Source organism: Haliotis asinina, chromosome 9 (assembly GCF_037392515.1).
Source record: "Haliotis asinina isolate JCU_RB_2024 chromosome 9, JCU_Hal_asi_v2, whole genome shotgun sequence".
In the NCBI taxonomy this organism is placed as follows: domain Eukaryota; kingdom Metazoa; phylum Mollusca; class Gastropoda; order Lepetellida; family Haliotidae; genus Haliotis; species Haliotis asinina.
Window position 1 is genome coordinate 32,008,742 of NC_090288.1, and position 21,945 is coordinate 32,030,686.

General features: G+C 43.9%; 1 protein-coding gene across 1 annotated transcript; it reads right to left on the bottom strand.

Annotated features, from left to right (window-relative positions):
- Positions 1–10,347: 10,347 nt before the first annotated feature.
- Positions 10,348–21,114, bottom strand: LOC137297205 (integumentary mucin C.1-like). Its single transcript, XM_067829216.1, has 4 exons — positions 20,949–21,114; positions 13,712–13,921; positions 11,675–11,884; positions 10,348–10,676 (listed from the first exon to the last, which is right to left on the bottom strand). The coding sequence occupies exons 1-4, from the start codon at positions 21,112–21,114 to the stop codon at positions 10,348–10,350; spliced, it is 915 nt and encodes a 304-aa protein (XP_067685317.1).
- Positions 21,115–21,945: the final 831 nt, after the last annotated feature.

The window sequence follows — 21,945 nt, forward strand, 5'->3', positions numbered from 1 at the left end:
GCTATAAGGTGACGGTCTGTGAATAATCGAGTCTGGACAAGACAATCCAGTGATCAAACAACACGAGCATCGATCTGCGCAAATGGGAACCGATGACATGTTTCAACCAAGAAGTCAGCGAGTCTGACCACCCGATCCCGTTAGTCGCCTCTGACGACCAGCATAGTCACAGCCATTTAGGTATAGATGGGAAAGGTTGATACTGGTTTCTGCATGTAAACGGAGTGGTAGTGTAGCCTAGTTGTTCAAGTGTTGGCACGTCATGTTCAGTACCATTATTCGAGTACTCACTTAAATACTATGCCCCACGCCTACTTAATCCTCGAAAATTGTCCAAAGCGGCAGAAAACCACACTTACTCGCTGTTGTTATTCCAATCTACATCCGAGAGAAATGTGATTACTGATGCTTATGCATGACTCATTTCTTTCAGACGCAGGAACCCTGGCACACTCTGGATTTGGTGTTGTGTTACTCTAAACCCTTCCACCTGGACTTTAGTACACTGGCTTTCCAAGGGTCCGATGGGATGAGTTTTTGTCTCATGGTGGCTCCATTGTGCGTCTGCTCTCCGCGTAGCCCCCTGCCGAGCGTACATGGAGTAGGTTCGGTGCTAGGGCCTGACTGTACAGTCAGGATGGTTGCTATAGCAGCCCAGCTAGTTTAGGGTTGGCACACTGGTGACCCCAGTCTTTTCAGCACCCCCAGTAGACCCAATGCTGACTGCACTTGACTGGTAGATTAGGGGTTAGTGTAGATAGGGCCCCCTTCGTGCATGCCCTGTACGATGCTATCTATAGATAGTATAACTTAGTGTTAACCCACCATTCCGTCCTTCAATAGGTAGTTCGAGGCAAAGCTAATCCCGGATGGTCACTTTGAAAGTCAGTGTACTGGCCTACCTCCTGGTAAAGCATTCACTATTTCACTTTAAAACTTAGATGAAATTTTGTTTTTCACGTCCCGATATATTTGCTTTGTATTTAAATGTAAGGGGATCGTCGAATAACCGAATGGTTAAAGCGTTCGCTCATGACGCTCCAAACAAACCTGTTTCGATTTCCCATATCTGAATGATGTGTGGATCCGATATTTGTTGTTTCTCCCCGTGATATAGCTGGTATGCTGGTAAAAGCAGTGTGAAACCGACACTCATGCAGTCTTAATATGTGCTGGAAGTATAAATTATGATACAGAATACTGTTTACCTTTATTAGCAGAAGCCACTGTGTTCTTCCAAACAATCTTTTAAAGAAAACATAAAATGCCTCCTTGTGTACAATGACGTCTACTGCCAAGTCACAACTTGATTTTCGTGTTTGAGATATGTTCTCGTGGAATCATATATTTTGCATTTATGCACACAGTACAAATGATGTAAAATATGTTTACCTTTATTATCAGGACCGTGACGATATTCCATGGACAGAAGTGGATCAAGGATTCTTCTGGAGCAACATGTGGATGTTTTACTGTTCGGACATTTTGTGACAATGTACTCTGACTCTGCGTGTCTACTACTGTAAACCCTCCAGTAGAATAGGTAGCGTTGCATACGTTGAGGGAACACGGTTCCAGAGTTTTTTTTCTCAAAAATGTTTTTTATCTCTGGTTTTACGTGTCGGGCTTCAGTTACCTTTGACCTTGTTCAAATCTCAAATTTGATCAAGATCAATTTAAACACACATTCTGCGACAACAATGTTGGTGTTTATGTTCGAGGATTTGGTACTGTTCCATGTTGGGAATGATGACATTCATAAAACAATCCGCACAGCTGGTCCAATTGTACTTGTTTGTTTTGCTGTTTTGTTTGTGAAACTTGTGAACTCGAGAAGAATTGTTTTTGTCCATGGAAATCGGATGTGCACGACTTTATCGCCTTGTAGGAGTGCTTGTTTTTAGCCATATACTGCCATGCACTGTTAACACCGCCAACACAGAAACACATCACGAAACAATTCCAACATTAAAACAATAGATCAATACACGGGGGTATTCTAATGTCTACAAACCAGAACTTACAATACAAAAGCCTATCAACATTACTAGATCACATCGCACAGACCTTTAGTTCAATGTATGTACTAAACAATCCAGTGGTGTCTGTAGATGAGACAAGACATTAAATGAAAAGCTCCCACCAACATCCAACAGTCTAGAATATTACATTGCGCAAGTAAACAACCAAGTGCATGTTTGCCAATCATATCCCTTAACCAGTTGACCATGGTTGGAGCATTTGTGATGGTCAGCTTATCCCTATTCTGGTGTTATGGTGTCGAGAGATGCTGCTACCCATGGATTGGTTGAACTGACACAGTAAATGCAATAAAGTCAGTATGCCATCAGAGAGAGATCTATATCAAAGCAGATACACTGAACAAATTGTAAGCTTCTGAATGTATCAAAACTGATTAACAGTTATCTGACAGACCATTTGAATAGCTACTACGAGAGCTTAGAGGCAGTTATCGATCGTGAAGCATAGTTTTCTAATACTTTGGATACTGCTATTTCATCAAATAGTTTAGGAATGTATAGCTTTTATTAACCATAACATTGAAGTTTTTGTTTTTTCTAAACTGTGTTAAACATGTGACACCAAATGAATTGTTTTTTAGTTCTCTGCTGTGTATAGGCACTAAAACTACAATGGTGACCATCTTGGCAGCCATTTTTGAATTCTGAGTAATATCAAGTTATTCCATGTAACATGTTGTCACTCTAAAAGTAAACAGGAAACAAAATCTCGTCTCAAAGAGTAAGCTGTAAAACATTATATTATCACGACATGACCATACAAAATCACCCGTTTTGTACCCGAGTCACCACTCTAGAAGATACAAGTGTCAAAAAAAATAAAAAGTATCAACATTGGCCGTAAATGGACACATTCGGTATTAATTTTTATGCAAATGTAACTGCCGAGAAGACAATTCAAACTGGCGGTCATTTTCATCATTTTCAAAAGCAAATATATGTCAAAAAACATATACACACTTTATAATTAGCAATACACAAAAGTCACAATGACAGTGATCAGATTGATATTAGTAAAACTATCCATGATTAACTTTGAGATGTTGTCGGCCAGCAAACCAAATGTCATGCAAATGCTCACAGACCTCCACCACATAAAATGGCCTGTAAAAACCTGAGTATTAAAGGCCTTTTCATGAGCCAAAGACATCATACCAACTGAAGATAGTGTCAAACAAACTCAGTACTGGGGAGGCTACGACATCAGATTTTTTAGCTGCCTCCTCCTGTACTACTTCAATACCCTTGGATACAGCAAAGGGGTTCACCTTTTACGGTGTCTTGTCAGGAGTCTCGATCACAAGGAAAAGCGGCCAATACTCAATCGCTGCAGAAGGTCTGTGATCAGTATCAATAGGGTCAATTTCAAGTGGACATTTTGGGCTTTTGGGCGGAATTTCATAGCTGTAAGCCATGGTTAGTGTAATATGGTTCATCATCCGAGCCACCCACCACGGAGCATCACAAGGACAATGCTAAAAGCAAGTGGGTCTCCAACTTACAGCACCAAGGATACCCGGATGATCTACTCCAGTAGAAGAATTAATATTAATATTTCTACCAGATTGGCCCATGAGCCATATTAACTACGAGGTCGAAAATATCGGGGTTCATATTTTTCATACGATGACCTAGGGAAAAATGTTACTGTGTCATGGTGAGGTGATGTCGTGATCAATGCAAGGACGCCACGTCTCCTCTATAAGGTTGCGTTCTAAATGAGGCCATTGTGGGTAACCAGCCCATGTTTGAAAGTTGAGTTTGGTAATAGATAGGCACACTCGTGCCTAAATATCTGTATATCCCTCGCTTCCGATCGGGGAATACCAACATTCCAATTTGTGTCGTAAACATAGTTTCACATTAATTAGCAACAGCCTTAACAATAATAAGCGTATTGTATCGTGCTTACGTCAACTTTCAGGGTGTATTGCACTCTGTAGACAGGTGTAAGTTGTGGTAAGTTGTCAAAGGTAGATGTAAATGGAAAATTAATGTCAGTTATATATTCTTTGTATCTGAACGTTAGATCGTTTGTTAGCGTTGGCGGCTATTTTAGTGAATCTTTTACGAATAATTCGGATTTAATGCAAGGCGATGTTTTGTCTCCAATTCTATTTTCATTTTATCTCAGTGATTTTGAGACCCCCTTTTTTGAAGAAAACTGAATTTCTTATAAATGTAAATCCCTAAGTATTTTTCTGTTACTGTATGCAGACGACGTGTCCTAATTTCTGAATCAGGTGATGGTTCACAAAAGCAGTTAGATTCGTTGTTGAATTACTCCACTGAAGTTAAAAAACTATACATGTAATTCTATGGCTTATGCAGAATTGGGTCGTCCCCCTCGCATATATCAGAGACAATTTAACATGATAAAGTATTGGTGCAAGTTGCTTCACACAAATGATCTTATCCTTCGAAATTATTATGAATGTCTTTTGTGAAAAGTAAAGAACCGTCGTGTAAATAGCTGGGCGTATCAGGGGAACAATATTAAATCTGACATTGGTATCAATGAATTATGACATAGAGATGAAGTATGTCCTGCATTCCTACCTTCTTACATACGAAGTTTCGATCAAGCATCTCAAGAGATTGTTGTTATTTATCCAATTGATCAGTATGTGTAATTTATATAAATATTATTGATATTTGCACTCTGCTGTATTACCTATGTAAAGCTATCCCGCACATCTTCGGGAAATATTTATCTAAATTCCGACGTAACTCTCGTAATCCAACTATGGAAACAGCATGTTGAGTACATAAAACTGTACATAAAACCATATTACTACAGATGCCATATTACTAACATATAAAACCATATTAGTACAATGCAACTGTTGTGTAATTTAGGTGAATATTTGTATAAAGCTTCTTGTCTCAGAAATGAAATGATGCTAAATAATAAGGTACTTTCTGTACATTCTACATTATAATCAATGTTTCGTCATACACATGTGCCAAGGTTCGTCTTTGTAGGCACCACTGATTGTCTGTAAAGGTAAATTATGAATCTCAATCTGACATGGGCACTCATACAATGGTATAATACATCACTTCATATAATGGTATAATACATCACTTCATATAATGGTATAAAACATCACCTGAATCATCCAAACGTTCATCGATAGGTAGGGGTGGCCATTCTTCACTGAGTCGTGTTTGCATTATCCCAAGATTGATACTAAATGTGATTTCAGACACGTGTAAGGAGGAACCATTGTTATACCATTCAGTAAGTTAGACTGGTTTAACGGAATGGAATCGATGACGAAACGAAAACAGATTGGAACAGGCAAGGCAGGATGAATGACGTCTTTAACACGAGCCGAACCTAAGTATGGGAAATTGACGGGGGCTGTTTTGGAAATAATGCCTTTCAAATACACGACAAGTTGTACCACGGGGCGTTCAGATCAGATGTGATTTCATTCCGACTTTAAACACGTTTTCTTTCAACATAACGGTTCCGGTGACTTTTATTTTCTATGCAGTCATTCTTGTGAATTGGTGGATCCTTTGGTGTACTCATGTATGCGTGTGGCGGTGCGTCATGCATTTGTGGATGTGATGGTGGTGGCTCATATATACCGATGGTGGTGCCCAGTGCATTGGTGGATGTTGTGGTGCACTGAGGTATGCAGGTGCCGGTGTGCTATCTTTGGTGGATGTGATGGTGGTGTCTCATGTATGACCGTGTTGGTGGAACATGCATTGTGGATGTTGTGGTGTACTCATGTATGCCTTTGGAGGTGCCCCATGCATTGGTTTATGATGTGGTGTGCTCATGTATGCCAGTGGTGGTGCGCGATGCATTGGTGGATGTTGTGGTGTTCTCATGTATGCTTTTGTCGGTGCACCATGCATTTGTGGATGTTATTATGTACTCATGTATGAATGTGGTGGTGCCCCATGCATTGGTGGATGTTGTGGTGTACTCATGTATGCCGCTGGCAGTCCGCCATGCATTGGTGGATGTGATGGTGGTGTCTCATGTATGAGGGTGCTGGTGCACCATGCATTGCTGGATCTTGTGGTGTTCTCATGTACATAGGTGACGGTGCGCCATGCATTGGTAGATTTTGTAGTGTTCTCCTGTATGCCAGTGGCAATGCGCCATGCATTGGTGTATGTGCTGGTGGTGTGTCATGTATGCCGGTGGTGGTGCGCCATGCATTGGTGGATCTTGTGGTGTTCTCATGTATGCCGGTGGCGGTTTGCCATACATTGGTGGATGTTGTGGTGTACTCCTGTATGTCGGTGGCGGTACGCCATGCACTGGTGGATGTGATATCTCATGTATGAGAGTGCTGGTGTCCCATGCATTGGTGGATGTTGTGGTGTACTCATGCATGGCAGTGGCGATGCGCCATGCATTGGTGGATATGATGGTGCTATCTCATGTATGAGGGTGGTGGTACCCCATGAATTAGTGGATGTGATGGTGGTGTAGTCATGTATGCCGGTTGCGGTGCGCCATGCATTGGTGGATGTTATGGTCTGCTCATGTATGCCGGTGGCGGTGCACGATGCATTGGTGGATGTTGTGCTGTTCTCATGTATGTCGGTGGCGGTATGCCATGCATTGGTGGATCTGATGGTGGTGTCTCATGTATGGTGGTGGCAATGTACGATGCATTGGTGGATGTTGTGGTGTACTTATGTATGCCGGTGGCTTTGCTCCATGCATTGGTGGATGTTGTGGTGCACTCATGTATACCGATGGCGGTGCTACATGCATTGGTGGATGTGATGGTGATGTCTCATGTATGAGGGTTGCTGTGCACCATGCATTGGTGGATGTTGTAGTGTACTCATGTATGCCAGTGCTGGTCCTACATGCATTGATACATGCCTTGGTGTACTCATGTATGCCAGTGGTAGTGTCCCATGCATTGGTGGATGTTTTGGTGCACTCATGTATGCCAGTGGTGGTGCGCCATGGATTTTTGAATGTGGTGCTGGTGTCTCATGTATGAGGGTGGGGGTTGCCTATGCATTGGTGAATGTTGTGGTGTACTCATCTATGCCGGTAGTGGTGCCCCATGCGTTGGTGGATGTTTTGGAGTACTCATGTATGTCGGTGGCGGTGTGCCCTGCATTGGTGGATGTTGTGGTGTACTCATGTATGAGGGTGCTGGTGCCCCATACTTTCGTGGATGTTGAGGTGTACTCATGTATGCCTTTGGCGGTGCACTATGCATTGGTGGATGTTTTGGTGTGCTCATGTATGCCGTTGGCGGTGCACCATGCATTGGTAGATTTTGTAGTGTCCTCCTGTATGCCAGTGCCGATGCGCCATGCATTGGTATATGTGATGGTGGTGTGTCATGTATGCCAGTGGCAGTGCGCCATGCATTGGTGGATGTTATGGTGTACTCATGTATGCCGGTGGCGGTGTGCTATGCATTGGTGGATATTGTGGTGTACTCATATATGCCAATGGCGGTGCACCATGCATTGGCGGATATGATGGTCCTGTGTCATATATGAGGGTGGTGGTACCCCATGAATTAGTGGATGTGATGGTGGTGTCTCATGTATGGTGGTAGCAATGTACGATGCATTGGTGGTTGTTGTGGTGTACTTATGTATGCCGGTGGCCTTGCTCCATGCATTGGTAGATGTTGTGGTGTACTCATGTATGTCGGTGGCGGTACGCCATTCATTGGTGGATGTGATGGTGGTGTCTCTTGTGTGAGGGTGCTGGTGCCCCATGCATTGGTGGATGTTATGGTGTACTCCTGTATGTTGGTGGCGGTGCACTATGCATTGGTGGGTGTTGTGGTGTGCTCATGTATGGCAGTGGCGGTGCGCCATGCATTGGTGGATATGATGGTGCTCTCTCGTGTATGACGGTGGTGGTACCCCATGAATTAGTGGATGTGATGGTGGTGTGTCATGTATGCCGGTGGCGGTGCGCCATTCATTGGTGGATGTTATGGTGAGCTCATGTATGCTCGTGGCAGTAAACGATGCATTGTTGGATGTTGTTGTGTACTGATGTATGTCGGTGGCGGTTCGCAATGCATTGGTGGATGTGATGGTAGTGTCTCTTGTATGAGGGTACTGGTGCCCCATGCATTTGTGGATGTTGTGGTGGACTCATGTATGCCGGTGGCGGTGCGCCATGCATTGGTGGATGTTGTGGTATACTCATGTATGCCGGTGGTGGTGCGCCATGGATTGGTGGATGCTTTGGTGTACTCATTTATGCCAGTGGTACTGTCCCATGCATTGGTGGATGTTTTGGTGTGCTCATGTATGCCGGTGGCGGTGCACCGTGCATTGGTGGATGTTGTGGTGTACTCATGTATGTCGGTGGTGGTGCCCCATCCGTTGGTGGATGTTTTGGTGTACTCTTGTGTGTCGGTGGGGGTGTGCCATGCATTGGTGGATGTTGTGGTGTACTCATGTATGTCGGTGGCGGTACGCCACGCATTGGTGGATGTGATGGTGGTGTCTCATGTATGAGGGTGCTGGTGCCCCATCCTTTGGTGGATGTGGAGGTGTAGTCATGTATGCCTTTGGCGGTGCACTATGCATTGGTGGATGTTTTGGTGTGCTCATGTATGCCGGTAGCGGTGCACCATGCATTGGTAGATTTTGTAGTGTCCTCCTGTATGCCAGTGCCGATGCGCCATGCATTGGTGGATGTTGTGGTGTACTCATGTATGTTGGTGACGGTGCGTCATGCATTGGTGAATGTTTTGGCGTACTCATTTATGCCAGTGGTAGTGTCCCATGCATTTGTGGATGTTTTGGTGTACTCATGTATGCCTTTAACGGTGCACCATCCATGGGTGGATGTTTTCGTGTGCTCATGTATGCCGTTGGCGGTGCACCATGCATTGGAAGATTTTGTAGTGTACTCCTGTATGCCAGTAGCGATGTGCCATGCATTGGTGGATGTTGTGGTGTACTCATGTATGTTGGTGACGGTGTGCGATGCATTGGTGGATGTGATGGTGGTGTCTCATGTATGTCGGTGGTGGTATGCCATGCACTGGTGGATGTGATGGTGGTGTCTCATGTATGAGGGTGCTGGTGCATTGGTGGATGTTGTGGTGTACTCATGCATGCAGGTGTTGATGTGCCATGCATTGGTGGATGTTTTGTTGTGCTCATGTATGCCGTTGGTTGTGCACCATGCATTTGTAGATTTTCCAGTCTACTCCTGTATGCCAGTGGCGGTGCGCCATGCATTGGTGGATGTTATAATGTGCTTATGCATGCCGGTGGCGTTGCACGATGCATTCGTTCAGATCAAACGTGATTTCATTCCGACTTTAAACACGTTTTCTTTCATCATAACGGTTCCGGTGACTTTATTTTCTATGCAATCATTCTTGTGAATTGGTGGATGTTTTGGTGTACTCATGTATGCGTGTGGCGGTGCGCCATGCATTTGTGGATGTGATGGTGGTTGCTCATATATACCGATGGTGGTGCCCAGTGCATTGGTGGATGCAGTGGTGTGCTGATGTATGCTGGTGGCGGTGTCCCATACTTTGGTGGATGTTGTGGTGCACTCAGGTGTGCAGGTGCCGGTGTGCTATCCATTGGTGGATGTGATGGTGGTGTCTCATGTATACCTGTGGTGGTGGCCCATGCATTGGTGGATGATGTGGTGTGTTCATGCATGCCGGTGGCGGTGCCCCATACATTGGTGGATGTTGTGGTGCACTCATGTATGCCTTTGGCGGTGCCCCTTGCATTGGTGGATGTTGTGGTGTACTCATGTATGCCGGTGGCGGTGCACGATTCATTGGTGGATGTTGTGGTGGTGTCTCATGCATGAGGGTGCTGGTGTACCATGCATTGGTGGACGTACTGTACTCATGTATGCCTTTGGTGGTGCCCCATGCATTGCCGGATGTTGTGGTGTTCTCATGTATGCCGGTGGTGGTGCGCCATGCATTGGTAGATGTTGTGGTGTACTCATGTATGCTGCTGACAGTGTCCCATGCATTAGTGGATGTTGTGGTGTACCCAGGTGTGCCGGTGGTGGTGTGAAATGCATTTGTGGATGTGATGGTGGTGTCTCATGTACGTCTTTGGTGGTGCACCATGCATTGGTGGATGTTGCGGTGTACTCATGCATGCCGGTGGCAGTGCCCCATGCATTGGTGGATGTTGTGGTGTCCTCATGTATGCCGGTGGCGGTGCGCCATGCATTGGTGGATGTTGTGGTGTACTCATGCATGCAGGTGTTGATGTGCCATGCATTGGTGGATGTTTTGTTGTGCTCATGTATGCCGTTGGTTGTGCACCATGCATTTGTAGATTTTCCAGTCTACTCCTGTATGCCAGTGGCGGTCCGCCATGCATTGGTGGATGTTATAGTGTGCTTATGCATGCCGGTGGCGTTGCACGATGCATTTGTGGATGTTGTGGTGTGCTCATGTATGTCAGTGGCGATGCGCCATGCATTGGTGTATGTGATGGTGGTGCGCCATGCATTGGTGGATGTTATGGTGTGCTCCTGTATGCTAGTGGCTATGCGCCATACATTGGTGGATGGTGTGGTGTCCTCATGTATGCTGGTGGCGGTGCGCCATGCATTGGTGGATGTTGTGGTGTACTCATGCATGCCGGTGGAGTTGCACGACGCATTGGTGGATGCTGTGGTGTGCTCATGTATGTCAGTGGCGATGTGCGATGCATTGGTGTATGTGATGGTGGTGTGTCATGTATGCCGGTGGCGGTATGCCATGCATTGGTGGATGTTGTGGTGTACTCATGTATGCCGGTGGTGGTGCGCCAAGCATTGGTGGATGTTGTGGTGTACTCATGCATGCCGGTGGTGGTGCCCCATACATTGGTGGATGTGATGGTGGGTGTCTCATATATGCTGGATTTGGTGGATGATGCATTGGTGGATGTTGTGGTGTACTCATGTATGCTGGTGGCTTTGCCCCATGCATTGGTGGATGTTCTGGTGTCCTCATGTATGCCGGTGGCGGTGTGCCATGCACTAGTGGATGTTGTGGTGTACTCATGCATGCAAGTGTTGATGTGCCATGCATTGGTGGATGTTGTGCTGTGCTCATGTATGCCGTTGGCGGTGCACCATGCATTTGTAGATTTTGTAGTCTACTCCTGTATGGCAGTGGCGGTGCACCATGCATTTGTGGATGTTGTGGTGTACTCATGTATGTCGGTGGCGGTATGCCATGCATTAGTGGATGTTGCGGTGTACTCCTGTATGTCAGTGGCGGTGGATCATGCATTAGTGAATGTTGTGGTGTACTCATGTATGCCGGTGGCGATGCATCATGCATTGGTTGATGTTCTGGTGTACTCATGTAGACCGGTGGGGGGATACCATGCATTGGTGGATGTTGTGGTGTCCCATATATGCCGGTGGTGGTGCGTCATGCATTGGTGGATATGATGGTGGTGTCTAATGTATGAAGGTGGTGGTGCACCAAGCATTGGTGGATGTTGGGGTGTACTCATGTATGCCTTTGGCGGTGCACGATTCATTGATGGATGTTGTGGTGTACTCATGTATGCTGCTGACAGTGTCCCATGCATTAGTGGATGTTGTGGTGCAGTCAGATGTGCCGGCGGCGGTGTGAAATGCATTTGTGGATGTGATGGTGGTGCCTCAAGTATACCTTTGGTGGTGCACCATGCATTGGTGGATGTTGTGGTGTCCTCATGTATGCCGGTGGCGATGCAACATGCATTGGTGGATGTTGTGGTGTACTCATGCCTGCCGGTGGCGTTGAACGATGCATTGGTGGATGTTGTGGTGTGCTCATGTATGCCGGTGGTGGTGCGAAATGCATTGGTGGATGTTTTGTTGTGCTCATGTATGCCGTTGGCTGTGCACCATGCATTGGTGGATGTTATAGTGTGCTTATATGCATGCCGGTGGCGTTGCACGATGCATTCGTGGATGTTGTGGTGTGCACATGTATGTCAGTGGCGATCCGCCATGCATTTGTGGATGTGATGGTGGGTGTACTCATGTATGCCAGTGGTGGTGCCCCATGCATTGGTGGATGTTGTGGTGTACTCAAGCATGCCAGTGGTAGTGTCCCATGCATTGGTGGATGTTTTTGTGTACTCCTGTATGCCAGTGGCGATGCGCCATACTTTGGTGTATCTGATGGTGCAGTGTCATGTATACCAGTGGCGGTGCACCATGCATTGGTGGATGTTGTGGTGTACTCATGTATGCCGTTGGCGATGCACCATGCATTTGTAAATTTCGTAGTGTACTCCTGTATGCCAGTGGCGATGCGCCATGTGTTGGTGCATGTGATGGTTGTGTATTATGTATGTCAGTAGCGGTATGCCATGCATTGGTGGATGTTGTGGTGTACTCATGTATGCTGGTGGGGGTGTGCCATCAATTAGTGGATGTTGCGGTGTACTCCTGTATGTCGGTGGCGGTGTACCATCCATTGGTGGATGTTGTGTTGTCCCATGTATGCTGTTGGTAGTGCGCCAAGCATTGGTGGATGTGATGGTGGTGTCTCATGTATGAGGGTGGCGGTGCACCATGCATTGGTGGATGTTGTGGTGTACTCATGTATGCCAGTGGTGGTGTGCCATGCATTAGTGGATGTTGTGGTTTACTCATGTGTGCCGGTGGCGTTATGCCATGGGTTGTTGGATGTTACGGTGTGCTCATGTATGCCAGTGGCGATGCGCCATGCATTGGTGGATGAGATGGTGGTGGTTCATGTATACCGATAGTGGTGGGCTATGCATTGGTGAATGTTGTGGTGTACTCATGTATGTCGGTGGTGTTGTGCCATGCATTGGTTGATGTTGTGGTGTGCTCATATATGCCAGTGGCGATGAGCCATCCAGTGGTGTATGTGTTGGTGGTGTTTCATTCATTGGTGGATGTTGTGGTGTACTCATGTATGCCGGTGGTGGTGCCCCATACATTGGTGGATGTTGTGGTGTACTCATGTATGCCGGTGGTGGTGCGCCATGCATTGGTGTATGTGATGCTGGTGTGCCATGCATGCTGTTGGCAGTGTCCCATGAATTGATGGATGTTGTGGTGTACTCATGTATGCCGGTGGTGGTGCCCCATACATTGGTGGATGTTGTGGTGTACTCATGTATGCCGTTGGCGGTGCACCATGCATTTGTAGATTTTGTAGTCTACTCCTGTATGGCAGTGGCGGTGCGCCATGCATTAGTGGATGTTGTGGTGTACTCATGTATGTCGGTGGCGGTATGCCATGCATTAGTCAATGTTGCGGTGTACTCCTGTATGTCAGTGGCGGTGGATCATGCATTAGTGAATGTTGTGGTGTACTCATGTATGCCGGTGGCGATGCATCATGCATTGGTTGATGTTCTGGTGTTCTCATGTAGGCCGGTGGGGGGACACCATGCATTGGTGGATGTTGTGGTGTCCCATATATGCCGGTGGTGGTGCGTCATGCATTGGTGGATGTGATGGTGGTGTCTAATGTATGAAGGTGGTGGTGCACCAAGCATTGGTGGATGTTGGGGTGTACTCATGTATGCCTTTGGCGGTGCACGATTCATTGGTGGATGTTGTGGTGTACTCATGTATGCTGCTGACAGTGTCCCATGCATTAGTGGATGTTGTGGTGCAGTCAGATGTGCCGGCGGCGGTGTGAAATGCATTTGTGGATGTGATGGTGGTGCCTCAAGTATACCTTTGGTGGTGCACCATGCATTGGTGGATGTTGTGGTGTCCTCATGTATGCCGGTGGCGATGCAACATGCATTGGTGGATGTTGTGGTGTACCCATGCCTGCCGGTGGCGTTGAACGATGCATTGGTGGATGTTGTGGTGTGCTCATGTATGCCGGTGGTGGTGCGAAATGCATTGGTGGATGTTTTGTTGTGCTCATGTATGCCGTTGGCTGTGCACCATGCATTGGTGGATGTTATAGTGTGCTTATATGCATGCCGGTGGCGTTGCACGATGCATTCGTGGATGTTGTGGTGTGCACATGTATGTCAGTGGCGATCCGCCATGCATTTGTGGATGTGATGGTGGGTGTACTCATGTATGCCAGTGGTGGTGCCCCATGCATTGGTGGATGTTGTGGTGTACTCAAGCATGCCAGTGGTAGTGTCCCATGCATTGGTGGATGTTTTTGTGTACTCCTGTATGCCAGTGGCGATGCGCCATACTTTGGTGTATCTGATGGTGCAGTGTCATGTATACCAGTGGCGGTGCACCATGCATTGGTGGATGTTGTGGTGTACTCATGTATGCCGTTGGCGATGCACCATGCATTTGTAAATTTCGTAGTGTACTCCTGTATGCCAGTGGCGATGCGCCATGTGTTGGTGCATGTGATGGTTGTGTGTTATGTATGTCAGTAGCGGTATGCCATGCATTGGTGGATGTTGTGGTGTACTCATGTATGCTGGTGGGGGTGTGCCATCAATTAGTGGATGTTGCGGTGTACTCCTGTATGTCGGTGGCGGTGTACCATCCATTGGTGGATGTTGTGTTGTCCCATGTATGCTGTTGGTAGTGCGCCAAGCATTGGTGGATGTGATGGTGGTGTCTCATGTATGAGGGTGGCGGTGCACCATGCATTGGTGGATGTTGTGGTGTACTCATGTATGCCAGTGGTGGTGTGCCATGCATTAGTGGATGTTGTGGTTTACTCATGTGTGCCGGTGGCGTTATGCCATGGGTTGTTGGATGTTACGGTGTGCTCATGTATGCCAGTGGCGATGCGCCATGCATTGGTGGATGAGATGGTGGTGGTTCATGTATACCGATAGTGGTGGGCTATGCATTGGTGAATGTTGTGGTGTACTCATGTATGTCGGTGGTGTTGTGCCATGCATTGGTTGATGTTGTGGTGTGCTCATATATGCCAGTGGCGATGAGCCATCCAGTGGTGTATGTGTTGGTGGTGTTTCATTCATTGGTGGATGTTGTGGTGTACTCATGTATGCCGGTGGTGGTGCCCCATACATTGGTGGATGTTGTGGTGTACTCATGTATGCCGGTGGTGGTGCCCCATACATTGGTGGATGTTGTGGTGTACTCATGTATGCCGGTGGTGGTGCGCCATGCATTGGTGTATGTGATACTGGTGTGCCATGCATGCTGTTGGCAGTGTCCCATGAATTGATGGATGTTGTGGTGTACTCATGTATGCCGGTGGTGGTGCCCCATACATTGGTGGATGTTGTGGTGTACTCATGTATGCCGGTGGTGGTGCGCCATGCATTGGTGTATGTGATGCTGGTGTGCCATGCATGCCGTTGGCAGTGTCCCATGAATTGATGGATGTTGTGGTGTACTCATGTATGCCGGTGGTGGTGCCCCATACATTGGTGGATGTTGTGGTGTACTCATGTATGCCGGTGGCGGTGCGCCATGCTTTGGTGGATGTTGTGGTGTGCTCATGAAAACTGAAGGAATAAGCCATATTTTGTGTAGTCCATTTGTGCGTTATATCAATGCAACTGCGTCTGGTGCGTGAAAACATGAAAGTTCATGTGTACGGCCAGCATTGATCCATATACCAAATACTTGTGCCTGTTAAAACAGATGTCTTGGCTTTGTTCGAAATCATCATCCCAAGCTCATTCCGATGATTTTACCACTCTACTCCATGGGAACTATATGCATTCTCTAAATAACACCTGTCACTAGACCTTTTGTGTTGGTGCTCATTAACGGTGTTATGCAATTGGCGTATTCAAGAAATCTCATAAACATGTCAATAGATAATTGGTTGTGATATCAGTACGTGTGGATTGGAGCAAGTATTCAAGTGAATTAATAAAAATCATTGTGTAACAAGATTTATATAATCTTTTACAAGAATTATGTTACAGAATATTTAAATGGTGCGTGCCGGTCTATCATTTGTTTGTTTATGTTCGGCGTACATAAATTTTTAATTTATTATTCATACATAAAACATAACTTACATAACTGTACAATCTGCTTTGCATTTGGTGACTTTCGTGAATGTAAGAAATTCTTAAAGTGCTACACAATCATACATCATCAGTGTCAACAGTGATAGTTCACTTCATACACAACTGACCCAACAAGATGGGAAAAAACTTTTCCATACTCTGTTATGGTCTTCCTTTCTGCTTGAAGTTGTTTTTTTTGTCTTAAGTCTATGGTTACTTCGGTGAGCATCCACAATTTTACCATCAAGACACCAAAAATAATTATCTTACCAATAACATCCTCGTAAATGCTCTATATTGATACAATTAGTTTGTATGTGTGGAATGCACTTTACAAAGGTAAATAAACCAAAGTTCTAATACAAGATTATCATATGACAAACCACGAGGTTAATTCTTCAATCATATATAGTATCAAATCTAAAAGAAGCAGTGACGAAGAGGTAGGCAGATCTTAAGATGGACAGATTATTAATATCAGATAATTCACTATTTCCATATAAGATTGTCTTCAAGATTTACCCATGTTTGTTATTCAAATTTATATACATATGTGACAACACATGCTGCATTTAAATTTTGTATTGTATGTTGTATGGTACCGGTGTCGATATAAACTGTAAAGCTGTTCACAATCCCATGTCATTTTTTACCAATAAAAAACAAACACAATAATTAAGCACAAAAATGAGATGTGTAAATCATTCCCTCTGCTGGTGATGGCTGTGTGGGATTAATTAAACGACCAAACCCAGTTGAGCATGCCTTATAATTCTCTTACTCTTAAAATAAACAACTTCAGTCCAAAGAGGATACCACTAGTAAGTGTTTTGATAACGCTTAGTCTTGATGAACAATAGCGATTTCAACAACATGGTCAGTTGGTAAAATTCATATTAAAGTAACATACCTTTATTTACATGTTTCACAAACCGTTGTGTACACGTGCACTGTCCATTGTATTTCTTGGTTGGAGAAGTTACAGAGAGGAAGAGTAACTCAAAGTAATTTGATGACCTTTTGAGATCTAAATACATATATGAACACCCGATGGGAAAATGCAGTTGATCATTGCACACCAACATACGAACATGTTTGCTATCGTAAATGGTTTAAACATATTTATTTCCAGAAGGGGATTTGGATTGGTAAACAAGCAATATATTGCTTATGTTAATACCGCTCCAGGATACAAGTAACTTATATAAAGCAGTCGTGAGGAGAAAAGCATGCAAATATCAAACAATAAACAATAGCTTTCTGTGAATGTAACAATCAAAACGTGATAACATAGCCACTTATAACATTAAGATCATTAATGTCGGAAGTACAGTTTCATTTTACTATTACAACACAAATCTGCCTAAGAGTACAATGAAAGAATGAATAGATTCTAATAGTTCGTGATGATCGTTAGCAGATCCACTAGAGTGGCCGTATAGTATTGATTTGATATCATATCCTTTGGTATAGAAGTGCATTTTGTGTCTTATATCAGAGTAATTTATGCACGAAAGAAAATAGTGAATTGGATCTTCGTAATTTACTGTTGAATCACCTGGCACGAAACCGGATTGTAAGTTTGTAAGTATTTCATTATCCCTAAAATGATTGAATACGTGTTTGAAAATGCATCGTTCAAAAGTCTTTGCTACACAGCTTGTTAGTGCGACTGGTCGATAGTTACAGCATTCATTTATACTGCCTTTTTTGTGAATAGGAACAACTAATGCCTCCTTCCAAATATCGGGTAACACTTTGTTCTTTAATGATATATTAAAAACTTCAGATAAGGGAACTGCTAATTCTCTTGCGTTCATTTTCAGGAATTTGTTGCCAATACCATCTGGGCCTGTTGCTTTAGTGGTGTCAACAGAGAAGAGAATATCGTAGATTTCTTGCGAACTAAGTGTTAGGTCACATAATGGATTATCTACCGCTGAGTGAATTTCGGGAATATCCCAATTTGGAACATCTACTCTTGCCTGATCTGCAAAGAAATCATTCATAATGTTTGCTGTTTCAGCACTGTCATCGTATAGTTTGTCGTTGTGGATTATCGAAGGAAAAGTGTTAATATTGGTGATATGTTTACTTTTTACATAATTCTTAACTAGACGCCACCATGTTTTTGTACCGTGTTCACTGTTTATCTTTTCATCAATTTTATTCGTGTACTTCCTCTTTGCATTTCTTACCGCGGATATAACTTTATTTCTACTCGATCTAAAAAGTGCCCAGTCAGATGATGAGTTACGCCTTTTTGCGTAATGAGATCGATTAATGTACTAGAACTGGGTGTAATCCTTGTAGGTTCGGTTATGAGTTGTGTTAGTCCAAATAGCAGTTGTAATTGGTTGATTTTATAACTTGTATCTGTAAAAAGATCAATATTAAAATCGCCAACTACAATTGTATCCATATTAAGATCAGTAGCGTTATTGATAGAATCTTCGATTAAATCCCAATAAGCTTCTGTTTTGTCTGCGCGATAAAACGTTCCTATTAGGTAGTTCCTTTTTCTACATCTTATTTTTATCCATATCGCCTCAAGCCCGGGTATAGTTAAATTCTCCATATGTTCGGCATTTATTTTACTTTTAACGTACACTGCAACTCCACCACCTCTACTCTGTCTATCATTTCTGAGAGGTGAATGAAAGCCAGGAATTAGGATATCATTACTACTGATACCATCATGTAACCATGTTTCAGTAAGACATATGACGTCGTATGAGCCAAACTCTGCCTCAAGTATGTCAATTTTATCTTTAAGGCTACGCACATTTAAATGAATAATGTTTAGTTCACGACTATTAGTTGGACCTGGGTTAGGATGAATATCGCCGCAGACCAAGAGAATAAGAGACACTACCAGGGAGACTTTGGCATTGCATAGGCAAAGGAGTAGTAAAGAATAAGAAGTATGTTTAAGCTTGTTGGCAGATTTGTTTTGAATGTGACAAACAAAGGAACCCACCACGTGTCTATAGTGTACAATATCAATCAATATCGAATAGTTTAATCATCATAACTTGGGTGGGTTCACTTGTGAGAAAACAAATCGTATTTAATTTCCGAAATGCGACTGAAATGCAATATAACTGTGTATGTAAAGCTATTAATATGTTAAGAGAAAAAGGCAAACATTTATGTATGCTAATGGGTAGATAACGTGAACAATGCATCTCTCTGACAGAAGTGCAAGTAGATAATCTCACAAAGATGAGAAAACAGGAATGAACAAAAAATAAAATCATGTTACAGATGGAATCTTTCATCTGCAACAAGAAAGGCAACAGTGGAAAACAAAACAACATAGAATATCATCTACTAAACCAGCATGGTGATTCGTCGTAATCTCGCCTCTGCATGCTGCTCAGGATGCACGAGCGTCTTATGTAATAAGAATGTGTTGGCCGGACTGAACCTGACAAACATTTTTTCAAGAGAGACAGCGGTATGTCACAAATATTAGCAAGATATCTATACAGTTACTCTTTATGAATTATGAAAGGACTGAATACGCAATACAAAGGTAATCCCTGGGAGGTTTGACAGCGTTTACTCAACGTAAGTTGCACTTGTGTTCCACATGCTGCCTGCACAAACAAACATATGTAGATATACAAACACATGCATATGCACGAATACACATGCACACACATGTACACATGCACCCACATACGCAGGCATATACATGTACCTATACATAGACATATACACATATATACATAAGCATAGCTATACCCACATATGTATAACACTTATATACACATAAACATACTCAAACACATTCACGTGCACATGCACACATGCATGCAAGAATACACATATATAGTTACGCATGCACATTCACACACACGCATGAAGAACATTCATGACATAAACTAGACGTGTCGTAGATGCACAGGACACTAAGATATAGTAATACTTTGTCAGTGGGCGTAAACACTGATATCTCTTGACATCGAACGCTGCACGTGAAAGACATAGAAGAGTCTTGACTTACTCGGGGAGGCCATTAGGCTATTGTGGTGACGTGACACATGATATCATGACACCGGTCGGGAGGGGTCACATTTTCAGCACGGAATAAACGTGCCGTAGCTGGAGTCATTCATATACCGTATAAAAATGCTTGCTTAGCGAATGAAAACATTGGTTATAGCACGTGGAAGTAATCCAAAGCATCTTGTCTGAACATAGGCGAAGACGTTAGACTTCTTGTGTTGAAAACAAAACAAGACATGTTTTTACACGCATATTTTTTTAGATCATGATATGATCATGACGATTGCTTAGATTATGTCAACGTTGCATGCATTAAGACACCAGATGCATGCTGAAGCAATGCAATACATATATGTTAGTCATGCATAGTATCATGAAGTCTCTAAATCGAGACAGTGAACACATAATTATGATTTTACGACCTTTCCTTGACTGAGGCTAATAGTTGTCAGAAGTTTTGTGGAATCGCAAGCTTCTTTGTACTGAATAGGATTTGCGACCTTTTTGACCTTGCCATCTTTGAGCTTTATCAAGATGACCCCACCTGTGACCCAGGAGGATTCAAACTTGTGATCATTAACCATTTGTCGTGCGTCACGAGCTATAGTAGCACGTGTTTTAGTTAAATCTTCATTTATGAAGACTGTTGGTTTTCTCGGTTTCTTTACGTTCTTCAGTTTTGACCGGGATTGTAATAGCAGACGCTTAGTGGCGTTGCTTACAAATCGCACAAGCACTGGGCGTGGACTTTCTTGTGGGGCGGTGGGGCGTCTTGGTACCCTATGACTGATGTCAATGTCACATTCTCTGATATTAACCCCAATTGTTTTGCCAGTGAAACTATAATCCTATCGGTATTTTCCCCCTCTGTCTCAGTGATACCACTAAACCGTAGGTTATTTCTGCGAGAGTACTGTTCACTTCGGTCTAACTTCTCAGTTAATGACTCAATAACAACGTCTCTCTCTTTAAGTTTACAATTTAGGTCATCAATCTTTCCCTCAAGTTCCAGATTTTTAGCTGATATCTGTTCGATTTCTTCCCGGATCATCGGGCGCAGCCCCTCGGCTACTACTGAACCTATGACTTTCAATACATTCTCATTTTGAAAGGCCTGAACAAGTTTCTCTGCAAAATTATCCATATTCGTTGAAGTGTTCGATGTCTCGGAATCTGACATGTAAAAGGATGGATCAGATATATCTATCGTGAATTTGAGACTTTACATCTACAAAGCCGTTCAGAATGTCTGTCAGCGATATTTCTTCAGAGGGCACATTCAGCTCAGGTGAGTATATTGCAGATGATGCAAGTATATTATTTGTAAAATCAGTAAGGCAACCCTGATGATGCCATGTGCTCCTTCAGCAGCATGGTTGTTGAGAAATCTTACACTCAAGACTACCATATCATTTAGCAGGGAGCTCAATATACACTGTCAGAGTCGTAGAGTATCCCTGCCATTCAGTAAGTGTTTAGTATATTGAATCACGATGTGAGAACAACAGCCCGACTAATTGGCTGATCAAAGGTTTATTACATGTCATAAATATCCCCGGGACTTAATCAGGCTATGGGGGTGGAATATATTTCCCAGGTAACACCAGCTGTTTTTGTGGTTGAGCTGAAGGATTACCTGTTGCATGTAATTTCAATCTTAATGTACACTGGCCCAAAAAAGAAACGCATAGGTGAAACTCCAATGTTATGAGAGATGATTTATTAACTTAAATTGCACAAAAAGTAATGGAACTTGAGCAATGGTAATTCACACGGGTATTAACAAATGTGTGTCAAGACATATACAATCATTCACAGTAGTATTAAGCGTCTCTATTTTCCATGGCATAGTGAGAAAGTCAGTATCTGGTGTGACCACCACGGGCATCAATCACTGCTCTGCATCGCCTGGGCATTGACTGTATAAGACGTCGTATCCGCCTTTGTGGGGTTCTTCTCCACTCATCTCGCAACG